The sequence below is a fragment of the Nomascus leucogenys genome, chromosome 10 (assembly GCF_006542625.1).
Source record: "Nomascus leucogenys isolate Asia chromosome 10, Asia_NLE_v1, whole genome shotgun sequence".
NCBI classification, from domain to species: domain Eukaryota; kingdom Metazoa; phylum Chordata; class Mammalia; order Primates; family Hylobatidae; genus Nomascus; species Nomascus leucogenys.
In genome coordinates, this window is record NC_044390.1 from 26,020,600 (window position 1) to 26,041,349 (window position 20,750).

Here is a 20,750-nt window from a genome sequence, read left to right on the forward strand (position 1 = left end):
CATCTCTTTATATGGAAATGGAAATTTAGGAGAATGGTCAGTGCCATAGTTCACATTGCAGTACATTTAGGGAACCATACACTTTTGGTAGCTTTCTCATTCTTTAAAAATTTTTAAATTTGGGGCAATTCTTCACAGCTCAGTATCTTATATCAGTAATGCCATTCCGAAACTCATTTTACAACCCTTGCTGACATTAACACACCAAAATGTCTACAAACATAGTCATTTACCATGATCTATGTGGCTAATATGGTCCAAATTACCCTTAAGCTCCCACCTTAAGGTCCATGAATACCCCTAAGGAAAAACCCACAGCAGTGTGCTCAGTCCTCTCACTGCGGTGCACCGCTGCACTCTTCTGCAGTGCTCTTTCTAATAAACTTTTCCTTTTCAAACCTATGCTGTTGTCAGTAAATTCTTTTTACCAACACGTGAATTGAGCACTTCCTGATGCCAGGGCTCTGACATTTTGCACGACAGTCACCTCTGACAACAGTGCCCTATAAGCATTTTAAAGTCATAAGTAGATAGCTTGACTTGAGCAGGGTTTGTGTGCCCCGGGTTCTCCCACTGCGCAATGTCCTGCTCTTTTCCGAGCCAGAAGTCTGCCAGCTCCTAAAGCCCAGGAGCAAGCACTCCAGTGAGTACTCTGCCATCTCTGGTTCACAATCTTGCTGTGGCCTGTCCCAGGGGGAAAATAATTGCATATGATTAATGATTTGAGAGACATTTAAAGTAGAGCAAAAAGTAAGAAGAGGGGAGACGAGGCTGGCAGGGTGACAGCCAGTGCCAGAAGTTGTTTTGCATAAAGTAGGCTGACAGGGAATTCTTCCATCGGCTTTTGAAAAAAGCTTAGGGGTCATTCCACTTTGCCTTCGGGCACTTGAAATCTGGGAAGGACAGAAGGAAGTGGTGATAAAGATACTGAGATGTTCACCAGCTCTGCAGTGAGAGTGAAAATACTCCTAAACTTTTTAAATTGTTCCGGAAACAATGGATTGTTTTCCCCCCATAAAAGAGTGAAAGTGAATAGCTACTCGATGTATCTGATTGTTTATTTTAGGAATTCATTTGGCATTGGATAGACCTATGCTTGAAAAATAACTTTTAAATTTCAAACACATAGGTACATGATTTATTTTACATTTTTCAATAATATTTAACATATGTGGAAATGAGGCTCAGAGAGTTGATGTGGTTTGGATTCCGAGTTCTATGCTCATTTGATCCATGCCATACTTTCTCCTAAGAGCTAATTACTGTGATGTGCAAAAGTCCTAAGATGCTTTCCTCACTTATAAGAAGCTTATATTCTACCTATCGAGACAACGAAACAGGTAAACAAGGCATCTTTTTATGTAACAGCATTGTGTGGCTATGCACCTACACTTAGAGAATAAACATGTGTGTTATGAGGTGCCAGTTGTATGGTGGACGATAGACAACATAGTGCCCAGGTCAAGAATCAAGGTGGGGCTGAGCATCATTGTGGAGGCTAGTGAGAATGAAAAGAAAACATGACTGAAGCCTGTATGGTAGGTATCACAATACATTCAGATTTAGACTATTACCTGGGGTCCTGGTCATTTTAGCTTTAAAGAAGTGTGATACATACACCTACCTATGAACCAGCAGTTCAGGAGAAATGAAAGCATATGTCCACAGAAAGCTGTACAAGTACAACAGCTTTATTCCTAACAATCTCTAACTGGAAGCAACCCAAAATTCCACCAATAGGAAAATGGATAAATCTTGATATATTCACATAATAGAATACCACTTAGCAATAAAAAGGAGTGAAATATTACTGTACGAAGAATCTCATAAACATCATCTTAAGCTGAAGAAGCCAGACACAAAATAACATGATTCCATGGTATATAGTTCAAAACAGGCAAAGTAATCTGTGGTAAGAAAAATCAGAACAGAAGTTACCTCTAGGAGCTTGGGCTAAGACACATTGGAAAGAGGTATGAGGAACTTCTTTGGGGATAAGAAATGTTCTGTAGCTTGATTGGTGTTACACTGTGTATAGAGTTGTCAAGACTCACTGAACTGTACACTTAACATCTGTGCATTTTATTGCATGCCGATTTTATTTCAATTTAAAAAGTCACGATGTTACTAGAAAAAAGGTCCGGAAAAGAGCAACTTGGGGAATCTCTGAGAAGCTACAGTATGAAAACAAGCTGCAAAAAGATTGGTTCTCATGTTTAAAGCTTTGTTTTTACATCAGGAGAATTAGGCATAAACTTCTTATCCTAAGGGAGAGTAGACTACTAGAAAATGGCTGTGGAATCAGAAAAACTGGCATTTACATCTTGAGCTCTCATTGGCTAGCATATGTCCTAGGCTTGGGTTCCTCAGCTCTAAAAAGTGAACCTTAGTACTGCCCTTATATCAATAGAAATGGTAATAAGGAGTGTGATTTTGGAGACAAGTGTTCTAGTTTAAAGAGAGACTAGAATATTTTCAGCGAATATCTCAAAACTTTTGAAACAGCCCCAGGAAAGACATTTCCAGCATACCTGAGGGCTGTTTCACATGGAACTCCAGTCAGCCTGGAGCATCACGCTTTGATGTTTAGGATCTCTGTCCCTGAAACTTTTTTTAAAAACAGATTTAGGACTGGCTGTGGTGATCCACAGGTTATGAGGCTTAGGTGACAGGATTGCTTGAGGCCAGGAGTTTGAGGCCAAACTGAGTAACATAGTAAGATCCTGTCTCTACAAACAAACAAACAAAAAATATTAGCTGGGCATGGTGGTGCCAGCCTGCAGTCCCAGCTACTCGGGAGGTTGAGGTGAAAGGATTGCTTGGGTTTGGGAGTTTGAAGCTGCAGTGAGCTATGATTGTGCCACTGTACTCTGGTCTGGGTGACAAAAAGAGACCCTGTCTCAAATAATTTTTTAAATTGTATTTAATTTAAAAATAAGAAAGAAAATAAAAAATAAGAAACAGCTTATTGAGAAAAATGGTATTTATTCACATACCATAAAATTCACCCATTTAAAGTGTACAGTTTGGTGGATTTTAGTGTATTCACTGGGTTATGTAACCATCATTGCTATCTAATTCTAGAAGATTTTCATCACTCCAAAAAAATCCCATACCCATTAACTGTCATTCCCCATTCCCTATCCTATCCTTACCCTTAGGCATGAATCTACTTTCTGTCTGTCTGTGGATTTGCCTATTTTGGCTCATGAGTGTTATAGCATGTATCTAGACATTATTTCTTTTTATGGCTAAGTAATTTTCTATTGTATGGATATACCACATTTTGCTTATCCATTCATCACTTGATGAATATTTTGGTTGTTTCTACTTTTTTGGCTGTTATGAAAAATGTTACTACTGTTGTACATTTTTTTGGTGTGTATACATGAGTTTCCATTTTTCTTGGGTAGAACTTAGTAGAATTGTTGGATAACATGGCAACTTTATTTAACATTTTGAGGAACTGTCAAACTGGTTTCAAAAGTGGCTACATCATTTTACCTTCTATTAGCAACGTATAAGAATTCCAATTTTTTTCACATCTTTGCCAACACTTGTTATTGTCTGTCTTATTTTAGCAGAGTCTGAAACTTTGAGTTCCTTTGTGGGGTGTCAGAGCTTAGAGGAGTTAATTGGTGCACAATCACTGAGATCACACCATGGTAGCACTATCTTCCACTCACGTGTGCTGAGCCTTAAACTGGGTTCGTCTTTGTGAAATCTTTTCACATCCCACAGACTCTCGCACATGGGAGCTAGGCTCAGCTATCCACTCTTTTATTAAAACCATGTATGACAATGCCTTCTGAACACTTAGGCTGTCCCAGTGTCCTCAAAAAAGGAAGGATGTGAGTCTAGTCATCAGAGCAACGCTTTTCAGCTGGCAAGGAAATAAGGGCTCTGACCAACGTTTTTAATAACAAAAACCACTAATATTTTTTGAGAGCTTATCTGGTGCCAAGTATTGTTCTAAGTGCTTTACATTAATTATCTCATTTAGAGTGTGTCACAACTCGTGGAGGTGAGTAAATATTAATCTCATTTTATGAAAGGATTAAGCAACAAGCTGAAGGACACATCAGTAGTAAGGGGAGTCATGGTGATCCACATAGGCTGAGCTTTAATCTACCCTGTAGTTCTGTCTCACCATTAATTTTTAATTGACTAAGCTTAGTGGGTCTATCTTTTTTTTTTCTTTTTAAAACTGTATTTCAACATAACTATGCTTATGGAAATACACTCATATTGGTTAATAGAATGCAATTTAAGTTTAACTTATCCTACACAATTTGGACCAAAAACTTGGTACATGGTTTAAGATTTTAAAAAAGGATTTGCAATCTGCTTTATTTTTATCTGTTACGAATGTATAAAAGATCCTCCCTCAAATGCTGCTAAAGAAGGCAGCAAGAACCTTGAGAAATTTACCTTTGGTTTCCCTCAGAAAAATAACACATATTGCACTGCATAAGTTTATAAAATTGGTGCAACAAAACACTGTTGTAATGTTTCAATAGAATTAGAATTAGAAAGTTCAATAACTAATGGGTATGGAAGGGACTGGGAGGGAACCTATGTACACATGTGAAACTGTAAAAGCTATCTGATTTAGTTAATATTGTATGTAGATTGTAAATCTACACAAGCCAAGATTCAGATAATTTCTTCAGTCTGAATTAACACTGTCTGTTCATTTCATCTGCTGGAGTCAACCAGGAAACTGGGAACACTAGCTGTAAGTTTTTCTGACTTATGCAAAAAAGAAAATTAAGTTTCTTCCTTAGCTTTTCAGTCCAAAAGTGACAGTATACCACAGGCAAGGTATTCCTTCCATTGTCAACATTCATAGGGTGACAGGCAATGAGGTCTACTTAGGTTTTAATTTGTAGCAGCAGTCATATGCAAAACAGTCTCCAAAGTTAATTACACATGACTTTATAAGTGACTCTGAAAAATAAAATGGCCCTTCTTAGAAGACTAGAGCAAAACATCCAGTCATAGTTACAAGCCTTATCAAAAAAAAAAAAATGCAGCCCCTTGTGAATTACACAATAAAAGAAAAAAGTGGTTCCAAAATAAGAAGCAGCTCTGAAGAAAAAATGAAAAAATATAACTTAAAAAATCTTAAAAACCAATGTGAATATAGGTTCAAAAGATAGGTAAGAGATTCATTTTCATAAGACTACCTAAGATTAGGCTTATCATGTATTCTAGTTTTTCAAGTTTATCACTAGTTACTACACATCAACTTACAAATAACATGTTCATTTTTTGTTCTTTTATCAAAAGGGAAAATTCTAGCTTAAATTCTATCCAGTGTGGGGGAGTAGGACTAGAAAACAAATAGATGTAAACAGTTCCATGCAAATATCACATTTTTCAAATGGAAGAATTTCCAACTGGACCAGAAGTTCATACTGCTAATGTACTTTTCACTGAAATAATTTCTGATAAGTATGAATACATGGCATTAAGGTTCAGAACCTAATACAGGCCTGATAATCAAGTCCTTATTTTCTGGAAAAAGACCTCAAGTCCAATCAATTTCCAGTAACAACGTTTTTACAAATCGATTTAATAATAAGGGGTTTTAATTTCCTTCATGTTTTTGTTTTTAGTATTCTAGTCTTAAAGACTAGATTAGAATTTAGCTCAATTCCCCAGAAGGCAAATGGTTTTACTTTTGCAGTATGAAAGAATCCACAAAAAAACCTCTTCCCCAAACTAATTCCTGATAGCCAATCTGTGCTTAAGATGAATCTTTCTCTATACAATGTTAACAGTAACTTAGGTAAAATGTACCCATGAACATTAAAACTAGTTGTTAGGAAGATTTAACTAGCTTTATAATTTAAGTTTTAAGGCATAAATATTTGCAGCTTGATCTTCTGTTGACAGTGATTGTCAGAACCTAGAATTCAACATTTACAATTTCCATTCATGCACACAAAACACACACCATTATCACACAACTTACTCCTCATGTCTTAAGAGAAGAATCTTCTGCTTTTAAAAATCTTTGGCCTCCCAGTCAATTCCATGTTCAAACAACTTTTAACTCAAACTTTACTCGCAGATTTTTAACAAGTTTTCCACCCACAGATTATTAATGCTTTTCCTAATCTTTCATGTTGTACCATCAAAATCTGAAGCCGGCCTCAAAGAGATCATCAGATTAAAAAAAAAAAAAAAGAAACAAAGTGGTTATTTCAAAATAGAATATGGGAGGTCAGAATTCAAGATTCCCTACTGGGATCATATTTTATTTCACTGCAATGAATAACTGCTATCGGTAAGAAAAATCCTACATTGGGCTCTTTCGTACTGTTTGGTGCCCGGCCAAAGAACCTACAAAAATGTTTTGGAGTACATGCCCTTTTTTCATACAAAGTGTCCCCCACAGGAACACCAGGATAGCTGCAATTCATTTGAGGCCTCACCTGTAGAAAGAGGCTATCACACAGACAGCCAGGACACCCACCAGTTTGTGCAGATCCTTGAGAAAGTATGATTTTTAAAAATCTGGCCTGTACTTGTTTCACCAGCCTTTTTCACTGTATAGGAAAGTTGCAGCTGGTCTGCCAGCACTCATACTACTGCTCTTATCCTAGGTTTGCCATGTAATAGCTATGGCTTTGGAATCTCCCAAGTGATATTCTATAAAACTTGAAGGAATAATTACGTCTCCTAATTCCAGGCTTACAGTTTCCAAATATCATTTACTGTTGTGTATGTGCAGATGATGCACTTGTAGACTCGCTCATTATCCCCAGCTCTGGTGTGGTGTTTCAGGTGTGCAGTATGGGGCTCATATCGATTGGTATTGTAGCCACAGTGGTCACAGCGAATACGGACCTTGGCTCCTTCTTCTGCAGTGGAAGAGCCAGATTCCTTGGCTGTTGCTTGCTTCTCTTTCTTTCTTCTTTCTTTCTTTCTTTCTTTCTTTCTTTCTTTCTTTCTTTCTTTCTTTCTTTCTTTCTTTCCTTCTTTCTTTCTTTCTTTCTTTCTTTCTTCTTTCTCTCTTTCTCTCTCTTTCTTTTTGACGGAGTTTCGTTCTTGTTGTATAGGCTGGAGTGCAATGGCATGATCTTGGCTCACCGCATGCAACCTCCGCCTCCTGGTTTCAAGCGATTCTCCAGCTCCGGCCTCCTGAGTAGCTGGGATTACAGGCATGCGCCACAACACTGGGCTAATTTTGTGTTTTTAGTGGAGACAGCGTTTCTCCATGCTGGTCAGGCTGGTCTCGAACACCTGACCTCAGGTGATTCGCCCATCTCGGCCTCCCAAAGTGCTGGGATTACAGGCGCGAGCCACCGCGTCCGGCCTCTCTGCACTTCCACAAAAAATTTCTTGGCACTGTGAACTCTGATGTGATGCACAAACCGTTCTTCAGATTCTGCTTCATATTGGCATGACTTACAGTGAAAGGATTTGGTCTTCGAGTTCTTGCCTTTGTCCTCTGTTCCAGGTGTTTCAGGAGGAAGATCTTTTTTGAGCTGTAAATCTCTGGAGCAGCTGATGCCTCAAATACATGCTGAAGTTCTACAACGCTGAGTTCCAAACGTCTCAGCCCATGAGGTTCACCTTTTGTTTCAGCACTCTTCAAGTCCTTCTCCTTCTTCACTATCTGAAAAGCTGTCATCCCCAATAGGCATCAATTTTGCCATCTGTCTTTCTTCACCGGCCAGGTACTCACAGCAGCTGCCATTTACTTTTCCATTGAAGGCCGCATTTGCCAGCAAGATAGGCTGAAGTGCGGCCATTTCAGCTTTAGAGAGATCATGCAAGTCATACATGCCGTTAGGCAAGGCCATTCCAATGTTGCCATTGCTGGTAAACAGCCCTTCTCTTCCAGAAGACAGCCCCATCACCTGGGTGGCCATGACTGTAATCGCAAAGGCTGCGTTGGGGCTTCTCCGCCCCCCCCACGCCCCCCCGCCCCCCGAGCCCTTCCGACCACCCCCGGGCTCGCCCAACACCCAGGGCTAGGCGCCCCGGAAGTTTGCAAACTTCACTTCCCCATGGCTCCTGGCAGGACTCCAGCCTCAACCCCGCCAGCTCGGGAGGTCAGGTGGCCGAAAGTGGGGGTCTATCTTATTCACCACTGTATTCGATAAATTAGCACAATACCTGGCTTACAAAAGAGGCTTAATATATGATGAAATCAATGAAAGAATGAATACATAAAATTAATTTACAGTATTTAAAAGTTCTTGTTCATAATTGGCAAGAATTTAATCATGTTTAAAGCAAGTAAGTTTGCGTGTCTGTGTATGCTTCCTCTCTCTTGCATTCTTTAATTATTTAAGCTCTTGTTTTTCAGCGAGTCCTCATTCTCCTCCCTTATTCTGTAGTACAACTAGTACAACTCAATCACTGACATTTCATCTAATTGCAGAGTAACAGATTGTAATGGATTAAAGATTTTACAGCACAAACATTTGGCCTGCTCAAAGGTAGGTAGGAGTAAGACAGAAGGTAAAAACATCTAATTTTAAGATTCACAAACAAGATAAAAAATATTGCTCCCAAACATATGATGAACTCAAGAGAAAAGATTGCATTTGAGGGTTTAAATCCGTGGAAGACAGAACAAAACATTCTCCTGTGTTGCTCACATTGCTTCCCATTCAAAACCCTTTTCATTATTTCAGTAATATGAAAAACCAGATGTAAACAAGACTGCTCTTGTCTACATCATTATTCTCATTCTCCTTTTGTTTTATATTTGTTCCCATTTCAACCCCCCACTCCTCACTTTCTGCTCTGCCAGCTTACACACATGAAATCCAGGCTCCCAAATCCACTTTGCTCTGCTTTATTTAAAATTCAACTGAAAACTCTCTGTCCTTTTATTCTTTGGATAAAAGGAAAACCTAATACTTACATTGATTTCTATTAAAACAATTATATTTTCTTGGTACTACGTGTATCGGAATTTATATCTCCTAATGAGAATATTCCCCATAGCAAAACATTTGAGAGACCATGTAATGATGTTAATGCTCCAAAGCATTTAGGACAGAGTCAGAATATAAACCTCACAAGAACATCCATCTCATCACTTTCCCGCAGTAATTACAACTGTTTTACCCAATTCGATCATCAACTAATAGCCTATACTTGACCCTACATAGTTATGGCCATTTCAGTGAAATTTACCTTTTCAAGACAAAGACAAATCATTATTGAGAACAGATAATGTATCATACACTGAGAAAGATACTTGGAGAGAGGGACTGGAATTCAAAAATATTTTGGGATACCACAGTGCAACTGGAATAACTGGGTATCTTTTAAAGATGACTCTCTCAAAGGTGATAGAACATTAGAATGCATGTTTGTTAAATTCTAATTTGTTCAACCAATCTACTTGAAAATATTTATTTAAGCATTTTGGATGTTGCAGTCACAGTGCAATGTGCTGGGCATAAGTAGATAAACAAAACAGACAATATCCTTGCACTCTCTTAGTGGCAATATGGCAGTGTAGAAAGAAAATGGATTTGGGAGCCAGACAGAACTGAAAAGACCAAGAGAGACTCTTTAAGAAGATGGTGTGGGCCAGGTGCAGTGGCTCACGTGTGTAATCCCAGCACTTTGGGAGGCCAAGGCAGGTAGGTCACTTGAGGTCGTGAGTTCGAGACCAGCCTGGCCAACATGGTGAAACCTCGTTTCTACTAAAAATACAAAAAATAGCTGGGCATGGTGGCAGGCACCTGTAATCCCAGCTACTTGGGAGGCTGAGGCAGGAGAATCGCTTGAACCTGGGAGGCGGGGGTTGCAGTGAGCTGAGATCACACCACTGCACTCTAGCCTGGGCAATAGAGCAAGACTCAATCTCAAAAAATGGAAAGTGTAGGCTTTTAGACCTGTGTTTGAATTGTAGTTATGGCATTGCCCGTGTAAACTTGGACACATTACTTAAACTTTCCCGGGTCTCAGTTCCCTTCCTTCCCTATTTTGTAAAACAGATTTGGTAATGTCAATTTTGAAGAATGCTATGAGATTTTTTTTTTTTGTCAGCATACAGTAGACTCTCAGTAAATGATAGCTATTATTTGTGTTTATAGGATAGGTAGAGAAGCTAATATAAACTTTAATGAAGATGAACTTTGCAAGCTAGAGAGCCAGGCTGTGAGACCAGATCTTTGGGTGGTTATCACTGTGACAAGGAAGGCAGGTGCAGTAGGCTAAAATATGACAATGGGAGGGAGAACAGTGGAAGGTAGCCAAAGTGCATTTTGAAAATGTCCAGGATCTCTCCTTGCTTTAATTCTTGCTTCAAATTAGAGTCTAATTTATATCACTTTTCTAGGGAATTTAAAATAAAAAATATTGGATTTTTGTTTAGAAACTCTAAAGTGAGAATTTGGATTTCTTCTACCTGTGCCTGAAAAGTCTTTTTAACCAGAAAAACAAGCAAATTACAGTCCTACATACAAGAGAGATATTTCAAGTTATTTGCCTTTTCCTGTCATGTTCTTGGAAACCACATCATGAAGTGGATAACATTTATTATACATAAGAATACAATTATAATTGGTGACAGAAATTCTAACCAAAGACTCAAACTCAAATAAACCACAGCTATGGCCCAAGATACCGTAAAAAATAAAACACATCTATACTTCTGTAGCAGTTTAAAGGGAAATCAGTATGTTCCAAGTCCCATGATATGGACACATAGATACTAGGTACACTAATATATATTATAGTTTTAATATACTATAAAATAATTCAATACTACTAAACTATATCTACTATATTATAAAACTGATTAACAACAAATATTCTAGGCATGATAAACTTAGATTTTATTCCCATTCTTTGAGTTGTCCCTAGAACTAATTCTTTCCCATTTTCCTCTGGATCAATTTCCATGATGTAGGCAGAGACTTACACCATAGCTTTAAGTCTTACATTTAAATAAAAGTTAAATTAAGGTGATCTATGAGCTCCATGTGCATTATGGAAACAGGATGAAAAAGAGGGTTACAAAGAGGGAGACACTGAATAAGCCTTTAACAAACAAACAAAAGTTATTGAGACAAAATCTATTATCATTTTCAAAACCATAAAGAAAAACAATAACAAGGTTGATTTTGCTAAGCATCTGTACTGCTTCTATCTTTGAAGAAACATACCAGAAAAACCCAGAGAGGCACTAAACTATTTTCAGCATTCAGAGCTAGGACATTTTGCTGATTAGCTTTCAGAATACTTTAACCTTCATTTGTAAAATAAGAACACAATGACTATTAACACAGATTTTAAAAAGGGCGTTTGGACACATTTCTTACAGTACAATAAACATCTCCATTCATTCATTCAAAAATAGTTTTGCACGGCTACTGTGTTCTTGCCTCTCTGATTACACTTGGTGAGGAACCATAGACATGGCTGCTGCCTGGATGGAGCTTCAGTCCAGTAGGGAAGATAGACAATGAACAAGTAAAGAAAAACAAGTATAACTTCCTGAAATGCTATGGATGCAAATTAATATTTTTGTGGCATTTCTCAAATGTGATAGGTTGTGAATGAATGACCAGGAAGGTTCTTATTGGCATCCATGTTTAAAATTCCAGCAATTAACACTTTATAAGGATTTCCAATCAGGGCATTGATCATTGGGTGGAGATTCTTGGAGAGCATAGTTGCCATCTGATTTCTAAATGTACTTAGAAACAGCATCACTACTTTCATGATCCTTGGGCATAAAAGATGCCATAAGGAATAATGACTTTAACTCATTCTGAAGAAGTACTAAGGAATTGACCATTGGAAGTTAAAAAACTGTTGCCATTTGATTGAATATGTATTCTTCACATGCTTTTCTGTGACGTAAATGTTTTTCTAATTAGGCTTAAAAATGTGAAATTTTCTTGCAAAATTGATTTTCCATTAAGGCATTAAAGTAGTTTCTCTTCCCTTCTGCTTGGATACTAATTAAATTATGTTCCAACTTGTTTTAATTCTGCAATCAATTTTTTTTCCATTTGCACTGGATTACAGAATCTCATTTAAAAATCACTCTTTACCAAATTTTACACAAAGAAGACGTGATAGACTTATTCTCTAATGGAAACAAAACAATAAAACAGTACTGCTCAAATCATGAGAGCTTGCAGCATATCAGGGCGGAATGTTAAAAAGAAAGGCTTGGTTTTTTTTCTGGTGCTATCTATTCCTTATGTTGTTTTTAGAGATAACAAATATCAGTAGAAGGCATGGAGATAAAAATAAATTTTATAAATAGGAACAAAATGTTAAAATAAAAAGGGTTTAAATACTTTGATGATCTACCTGATCCTGGGGTGCAGAACTGAGACAATTTTAAAACTGGACATAAGTGAAATTTATAAGAAGGGAAAAATGGAGTCATAGCTGTTGCTTGTAATGTTTGAAATAATTAAGTCAAAATATTAAATAGCTTATTCTAAAAAGATAAAGATTGGTTTCAGGTATGACTTGCGTATACAATAAATACTTATTTTTTGAAAGATTAAAGAGAAGAAAATCTCAAAGATTTAACTTAGACAGCTTGGGGCTATAAATATTGGTAGCCTTTTGCACATTGGAGAATTATATACTGATTACCAAGGATGATTTTGAAGCCATATACTGAGAAATAAAAAAATTAAGAAACAACGGTTTTATATACAACCATCTCTAGGAACTGAGAGGATACATGTTTCTGTTTTAAAGAAACAAAAATCAGAGAAAGGTTGACCTGTCTCCAAGGTCAAATTCCACCTTCATCTATTAGAAGGTGGGGAAGTGGAGGAAGAAAGTAGTCGACCATGCATCACTGAAAAAACAAACCAGCAAGTGAACGGAAACCAGTGAGGTGGCTTTGATTGTGTAAATTTGCGGAACACAATCAAGCCAAATGGAAACCTCACCAGTGAGGTTTCCACCTGGGGATAGAATCGAATAGTGGGAACCATGTGCTTTTGTTGTGGCTCTTCCTGGTGCAGCTTATCTCTTCCACACCACTTCCTTTTAAACATGGGCCTAGTCACTTCCAAATGAGGCTCTTACATTATCCATGTTCCTTCCCATTTCTTTCTAAATTGCTTGCACATTATTTGGTCACTAAAATAGTACATAATCCTTTAAGTTACACAGTTACTTCATCATCTCATGACTTATAGTTGTCAACTTTCTGGCAACAAAACCTTACTCCATTTAATTAACATCACAGAGTTTGCTGTCAGTGGGTCTGATTTAACCTGTTTAAATCCAAGTCTCTGGCAGAACAGCTTACTATGATTAGCAGTACTGGTTCTAGATTCCAAAGCTGTTCCTTGAATTCCTTTTTCTCACTTTCTTTGATATCTTTCATCTCATTATGACATTAAAAATAACGCTTAACACTGCTAGATGAAAGCAAAACTAAAATCGTGAACTAAATTGCTCATGTAAAGTGGAAAAACAATTTCTTTAAAATCATAAAACTAAAGTCAATCTAAGACTTCAATTTATTCACACAATTATAATTTTCTACAATTAATGGACAGTGGCAGGAAAAGTTAGAGCAGATATCATTGAGAATATATAATTCTTCAGATATAAAATGTAATTGGAATCTTACTTCCTTTATTATGAAAAAATTTCTAACTGGGTCTGGTCATCCAGAGATACTTTGTAAGCTAGAAATCTGTCTTACACAGTTTTTTATAACCTATATCTTGATAAAGAGAAATAGTCTAACTGAAAACCAAAAATTTCTATTCCTGAGTAGAAATCAAAGAGGAAAGTCTCTAGAGTTTTACAAGTGTAATGATAAAATTAATACTTCCCATTAATAACTCCTACAGATACTCAGTAAGTGCAATGGTGAGAAAAAGGATGGCAAAGTAGATAAAAATAGAGGGAAAAGACACAACAAATGGGGAGATGAACACACAAAATGGGGAAAGAGAACACACACACACAATTAACCAAGAAAAAGGTACGAGAGATCTCTCACTTAGCGAACATTTACCATATGCCAGACTCTATGCTGGGTACTTCACATTCTATTCTATTTCATCAGTAAGTAAGATAAGGGGTAAATCATGTTAGGCCACTTTCTAGGTTAAAATTCTGAATGGGCAGTGTACCTAACCCCCTAGATTCTAGAGTGAAACCCGTCAGCTTGGTGTTAAGTTTCAAACTGCTCATACTCAAAGATTTCTGAAAGAGGAAACTTGCTCAATGGTCTACATTCCCTTAGCTCAGAAAAAAATATTTCACAATTTTTCAGAAACCCACTGGGTGTGATCTTGGATGTCATTACCACCCGATAATTATCCAGGTGAAAGTAACAAGTGTGAGCCATGCACCCTGCACAGGTGGACATTGTGAAGTACCAGTGGTTCATGTTCTCATATTCAACCAACAAGCCAACCAAAGACCAGTCAATTAATAAAACCAATCAGTTAACAAACATTTGTTATGGTCCTACTTTATCACCCAAAAAATTTACACAAAGTCAAACACTTCAATAAAAAATTCAATGAAACATCTCACTACTTTGTTAAATAATTATAAACATTGTAAGTGAATGTTCGAATTTTTTTTTCATGAAGATGTCTGTAACATTACCATTAGTTCACTTATAGGAAAGAACTATCCATAAAATCATATAATTTTAAAACTCAGTATTTTTCTTGGGTATTCTTGAATATCCAAGTAGGACTAAATCTGTCTAAATGTCTAAGAAAGGTTGGTCAACATTCTTAGATATTGAGACAGTATATATACATGAATATTATATACAAAAATACTTAAGCTCTGCTCTCTTTTTTGGAAAGTGTAAGTATATATACTTTTTTCCAAAAAAAAAGCAGAGTTTAACTTTAGTATTTTTGACTCATTTTGTAAAATCAAATAGCAAACAGCAATTTTAGAGTGAAAAGTTCAATTTCAGCATGGGAATTAATAGGCCTGTTCTGAAGCCTCATTTCATCATATAGGGCGTATAAAGTTCATAGCTTCAGATTGGTCACAGAAAACCTTAGGTTGAGAGGATTCCCAGGTGATGGACTTGATTGAGTTTCTCAGAAGGACTGACCCTCTCTCTGATTTCCCTGGTGACCCCAAGAGGCCAGGGAATCCTAGGGACCTGGAGATCCTAAATGACTGAGCTGTCAGCAATCTCTTGGGTAATTATAGCCATATGTCAGGAACTAAAGAGTGACTGGGAAAGGAGTTGTTTTAGGAATTTGGAGAAGCTAAGGGTTGTTTGCTTTTCTAGTATTGGTCTACTGAAATGTTTGCAGAGAAAAATGCCGGTGCCAGGCAGGCATCGCATAATCAGATACAATTGATTATTATGAAGCTTAAATGCACTAAACATATTGAACTTCCCTTTTTAAGTCATGGAAAAATACTGGGCTAAACTATTAAAACTGGGAATAAACAATGTGAGGAGTAGCATAAAAATGTGTGCCATTTAAAAAATGGATTTAATATCAGGCTTTGTGAATTATATTTGATGTTTCACCAATCATGCTCTCATATCTTCAGGAGAAACAATGAACTGTCTGCGATATGCAGAAACAATCAAGGAAAAAGTACCATTTTATTTCTGTGTAATAGCTACATAACCTATGCAGAAAACACAAAATGACTGTGGAAAAATATGAGACATAAAATAATTTTTCATTGTCATTTTAAAGCAGTAGTTTATGAGTGTGTGTGGCCTTTTGTAAGCTTTTAGAAAGAGTTCCTGTGGGCATATGTGTGCTTGTTTGTGTCCAGGGTTGCTGTTTCTAGATCCAGTACACACATTTCTCTCTCTTCTTTCAAATAACACCCAGAAGACCTGTACACTTTTTAACAGGGTGGTTCAATGCCTTTGACCCTATTTTACCAGCTATCAACAACTAGAGGCCCACATCCCCCTTTGTAGAGTATTTCTCAATAAGTTATTATATGAGCAGCAACTGGTGAGTACAGCTTGTGATATTAGAAATGCTAATAATTCCCTTACCTCTTCCTTCTCAGCACTTTGCAGGTCACGCCATTCCTCAGTTACATGGCCAAAATCCACTGTGTTCATAGGAACTTTAAATTCTCCAATGATGTCATGCTTAGAGAAACGATCAAAATCATATACAGCCATCACCAGGGTTTTGCCACCCAATTCCGAGTATGGTACCTAAATAAAAAGAGATGAGGATAAAATATCCAGTCACAAAAATGCTTAAAACATGTTACTTCTTCATGGTGCTTAATTTAGTATTTATGTTGCATAAACAGAACAGGGAGATAATTTTGTTTTTGGTTATTTTTTAAATTGAGACTTTTGACGAACTGCTTGAGGCTAAAATTACTTGAGAGAAAATGGGAATTTTTAGTGATTTATTGCTTTTTCTCAAAGTTCTAGAAGCTGTTAGCATTATTAATAACGGATCCTGCTATTAGTTATGCTATAAATCCTTAAGATTAATAAAAGAATAAACAAGCCAATTGCATTTGACTATAAGTAAGTTTTTCTTGTAGAATATTTTGTTGTTGTTTTAAGTCATGTTGTCAGGGTGTAACTTACAAAAGGGCAAGTAACTTTTTTCAAATGTTCCATTAACTCTTTCAAGGCATTTAAATGCCACAGTTCAATGGAGCAATGATTTATTAAAGGCTATGCTAGGAGTCTGAAAGGATTGAAATGATATTCACAAGTGCCTCACCTACTCCCTAAAATAATTTGCTGATTGACAAGAACTGACTAGGAAATTGATGTTTTGAATATCAGAGGTGCATTATAATATGGGTTTTGAAGTTCATTCTTCGGTATGACATGCCTTAGGATGAGTGGTGGCAAAAGGCCAAGAACTGATGAATTCTCCAGCTGTTCAAATATATCTGGGACAGATGCTATGGGTTGGGATGTTTATTAGTGACATTTTTAATATTCAGTGAAAGCAGTGCAATCCAAGTAAGCTACACTTCAGTAACTGGGTAGAAATACCTAATTAAGAAATTGTTTAGACTTTTCTTAAAGGTTTGATCAATTTTCATACACTTCCTATTATTTTATCAGTGTAAATGGTTGTCTTATGCTTCAGCAAACATTTCTCAATTAACTCCGTATATTAAGGAGGGAAGAAAAGGAAGAATATTGGGCCATCAACATACAAGAAATTTCAGTTTTCCAAAGAGATTTTCTTTTCTGTCATTTATTTATCATCTGTTTGGAATCTGATTATTTTATTAAAATGATATGATTAAAAAGTAAGCATCATACTTTTTCCATTTTAGAAGGAGTGGAAAATAAACCCTTCCAAAGAGCTGACTCTCAAAGAAACAAAATATCTTAGAGTAGGGATAAACCCTTGAAAATTTTATTGTATATCTAAAATCTCTCTAGACTTTCTAATGATTGTACTCAAAGAGCAACAGTCAAAAACCTGGGCTTGGGGTCAGACCTTGTACCAGATTTGGACTTTCCAACTAAAGGACCTGGGGCACGTGATTAAACATCAGTTTATTCATCTATTAAACTGTGATAATACTGTAATGATGGCTGCTTCATGGGGCTGTTTTGGGGATGAATGACTATATGTAAAACACCTAGTGCAGAAGAAGGACTTAAAAATATTTATTGTTTGAATGATTAGTAGCTCCTTCAGATAACTGTTTTGGGGAAAAGAAGATGAATTTAGCTTGGGGCATGTTGAGTTCCTGCTAAGTGATTTAAATCCATTGTAAAGCCAGGCCTCTTTAAAGTCTTTTATACTTCCATTCCGATATCATATTGCCTCTTGGCACTTCAAGATGAGTAATCTACAATGTCTAACCAGTTCTCTAGAAAAATGGAAATATTTTAAACTATAGCAGAATATATTATACTTTGGATGTATGTATAGTTTGATCAATGTTTCTGAAATAAAATGAAACTTGATAAAAATGTATAGAGAATTCAAAAATTTCAAAATTATACTTGGTTTTATAGAAATTACTAATAAAATTATTAGCATTTTTAAAAGAAATAATAATGTAGGTAATGTAATACGAAACAAAGCCCCAATACATTAGTTCATATAATTTAAGAATTTCCTTACTAAGTTTTGGTCAGAAACTGCTGACCTAAGTTAAGGTTAATAAATAGATGAATAAAACAACTGTGATTACTATTACAATATTTTTAAAATTTTATTTCCACTTTATGTTTTGTGGTATGTTGACTATAGTGATTAAGCTTCATGAGCAGATACTCTTCATGAACTGAGTATTTCCAGAATGTCTTTACTAGTATTTTAAATTCACTGTCTAGGTACAGAAAAACCAGATTTTAAGTAAGATTACTGACAATACATGAGGGACCTTTGTCTTGAAAACTCAGAAATTTTAGAGTGAATAGAAAGACACTTCCCCTTTACATAATTGAAAACAAAGTTTGAGAAAATGACTCATGCCCTCATTTTCAATTTATTTCATCCCAGAATGTTTGCCAACACAAGGCACATGCTAAGCCTGGCTGATGGACATGGTGATTTTGAATTAGCCTGCTGGCATATTCACAGACATTTCATTTTTCAGAAACATATTGTTCTAAGTAATGCATTAAAAAGTTTTTTTCACATGTTGAAGATATCTACCAAAAGAATTGTTTTTATGAATGATTTCAAGCCAAGATCCATGAAGATCCTGGAGACCTGCAGGTCATGTTTTCCTGATGAAATATTATATGGCTGGAATCTCTCTGTTATTGTTTGTCAACTGAGGTTCCTCAACAAGATGAAGAACATCAGGGCAGAACCTAGAGTAAAGGAAGAAGGCTAGAAATGCAATAAAAAATATGTTCATATTCCTTTTTATTGATTAGTTAAGAAGAATGACTTTAAAGTGCTCAAACTGCCCTCTACACGCAAAATTTTGTTATAAGAGTCATGTCTATTTGTACCATTTAAGCACTGGGACATAGCTTTCTTAATCCTGGGATTGTAACAGATGTACCTATTTTCACGAACTTTGAAATTCAGAAAAATAATGATTTCATTCCTTTGGCTTTATTTTAGGGAGGGATCTCACTTTTTAGATGTGACTATGACATCCTAGTCATGTTCTAGTCCATTCCATTCTGAAATGACTGAACTGAATCCTACTCTGAACACACTGAAAGGCAATATTGAATCTTGACTGTAGTGAAGATAAGAATTTTGCATATTCTGACTGGAATTATTGTGAGTCCCTGAACAAGCATACATGTGCATGTCTATGTATGTGTCAGGAAGAGATCAGTCTTTTAAGTAAAACAACAAAGGAAAGGTTATAAATAAGTATTAACAAATACCTTGAAAGTAAATTGCTCATTGAAGACAGGATTAAGGGTTTTTCGGTGGACTTTTGTCTCAAATTTCTTCTTCTTATCAGGTAGCAGAAACACTTTCACGTAAGGATCAGATGTGCCCCCCATGTCCAAGGCGGGCAGTTCGGCAGCCTGAATGATCCCTACCAGCAGCTGAAATAAACAACAGAATACAGCATACATAAATATCAGTGGATATTTTGGAAAAGATCGATTTGTTCACAATGCTGCATATTGGGATTTCTCCCTCTTCCTACTTATTTTTAATAAACTCTGATTTTCTTATGAATCTGAACACAGAAGGCAAATGAACTGAGCTATGTAGAGTTCAGAAACCCAATTATGACAGATGCAGGCTCTGGGAAGCCTGGTTTTAAGCACAAAAGAGGCTTTTAAAAGGTTTCTGATTGCAGTTAAATACGGAGTTCATTTTTGCAAAAGAGTTGTAATCCAATAACTTTCCAGTTGCTAAAAGCTCTTGTGCATTGTTTTTCTTTCCAGAGCATGATTTGTAAGTGAAAATACATTGTTAAGCAATCACAAGTTTGTAATTACAAAGTGGGAAACTTTTATTCTTTATCAAAGCCTCAGGCTAGCTGAGTAGAAATTTCTTAGAAATTGGGTAGCATTTTGAGATAAAAAATAAGATCTTCTAGTTTCTATTATATTTGACCTTCACTGGTGTGCTGACTACATTTATTTTAACTTACAGTAGAATGATTATTATCTATGAGATTCTGTGTTAAATATAGGACATGGAGTAAAAGAAATGTAATTTCAGCTTCATAGAAAGGAAGGGAGATTAGAGGTGAGGTTTTATAGTGGTGAGTAACTGTGTTTTTTATTTTTTCCAAACACCACAGAACTATCTACATTTCTTTAAGTCTGTTTTCTTACTGATGCATTCTTAAGCCTCATTATGAATATTAAGGTATTATGGCATTGTTAATATTTTTGCAAAGAAAAAGAGGTGTGAGTAGACTATCATAGATACTCTGCCATTAGAGATTTTGTGTCAACAGACTGATTTAGATCCATATAGGTAACAAAGCAGACTCTTACTGTTATTCAAGGTATATGTTATTTTGTAAATGCAGTAACACCATAGGTTTTTACATCTCAGCCTGAAAATCTGAGTTCATGCCTTTTTAGCTAGTAGAGTAAAAAAGCAATTCACCTTCTTAAAAAAATGCATAACCATTTTAATTGTGACCTACCATGTACTTAAGTGCATTTTGGCTAGGTGACTCAATTTTTAACATGGACCAATAACCTGAATGCTTATGTTGTTTCTATTTTAATGCTTCAATATCTTTTTTTTTTTTTGTGGAATCATGATACAACAGTGGCAATAAGAGTGCTAGATGGTAGGTAAACAAAACACAGACAGATGGTCAAAAAATAGCTAAAATAGGCATCAGATTATAAAGACATGATTAGTAAAGCA

At 36.2% G+C, this 20,750-nt stretch overlaps 1 protein-coding gene across 4 annotated transcripts in view; it reads right to left on the minus strand.

Annotated features, from left to right (window-relative positions):
- The window catches only part of SYT1 (synaptotagmin 1), a 561,665-nt gene that overhangs the window by 128,514 nt on the left and 412,401 nt on the right, over positions 1 to 20,750 (minus strand). For all 4 annotated transcript variants that reach the window (XM_030819920.1, XM_030819921.1, XM_030819922.1 and 1 more), the window contains 2 exons: positions 19,289 to 19,456; positions 15,986 to 16,153 (listed from right to left, as the gene is read on the minus strand). In XM_030819920.1, coding sequence (XP_030675780.1) covers positions 15,986 to 16,153; positions 19,289 to 19,456 — 336 coding nt within the window. The remainder of the gene's footprint in view (positions 1 to 15,985; positions 16,154 to 19,288; positions 19,457 to 20,750) is intronic.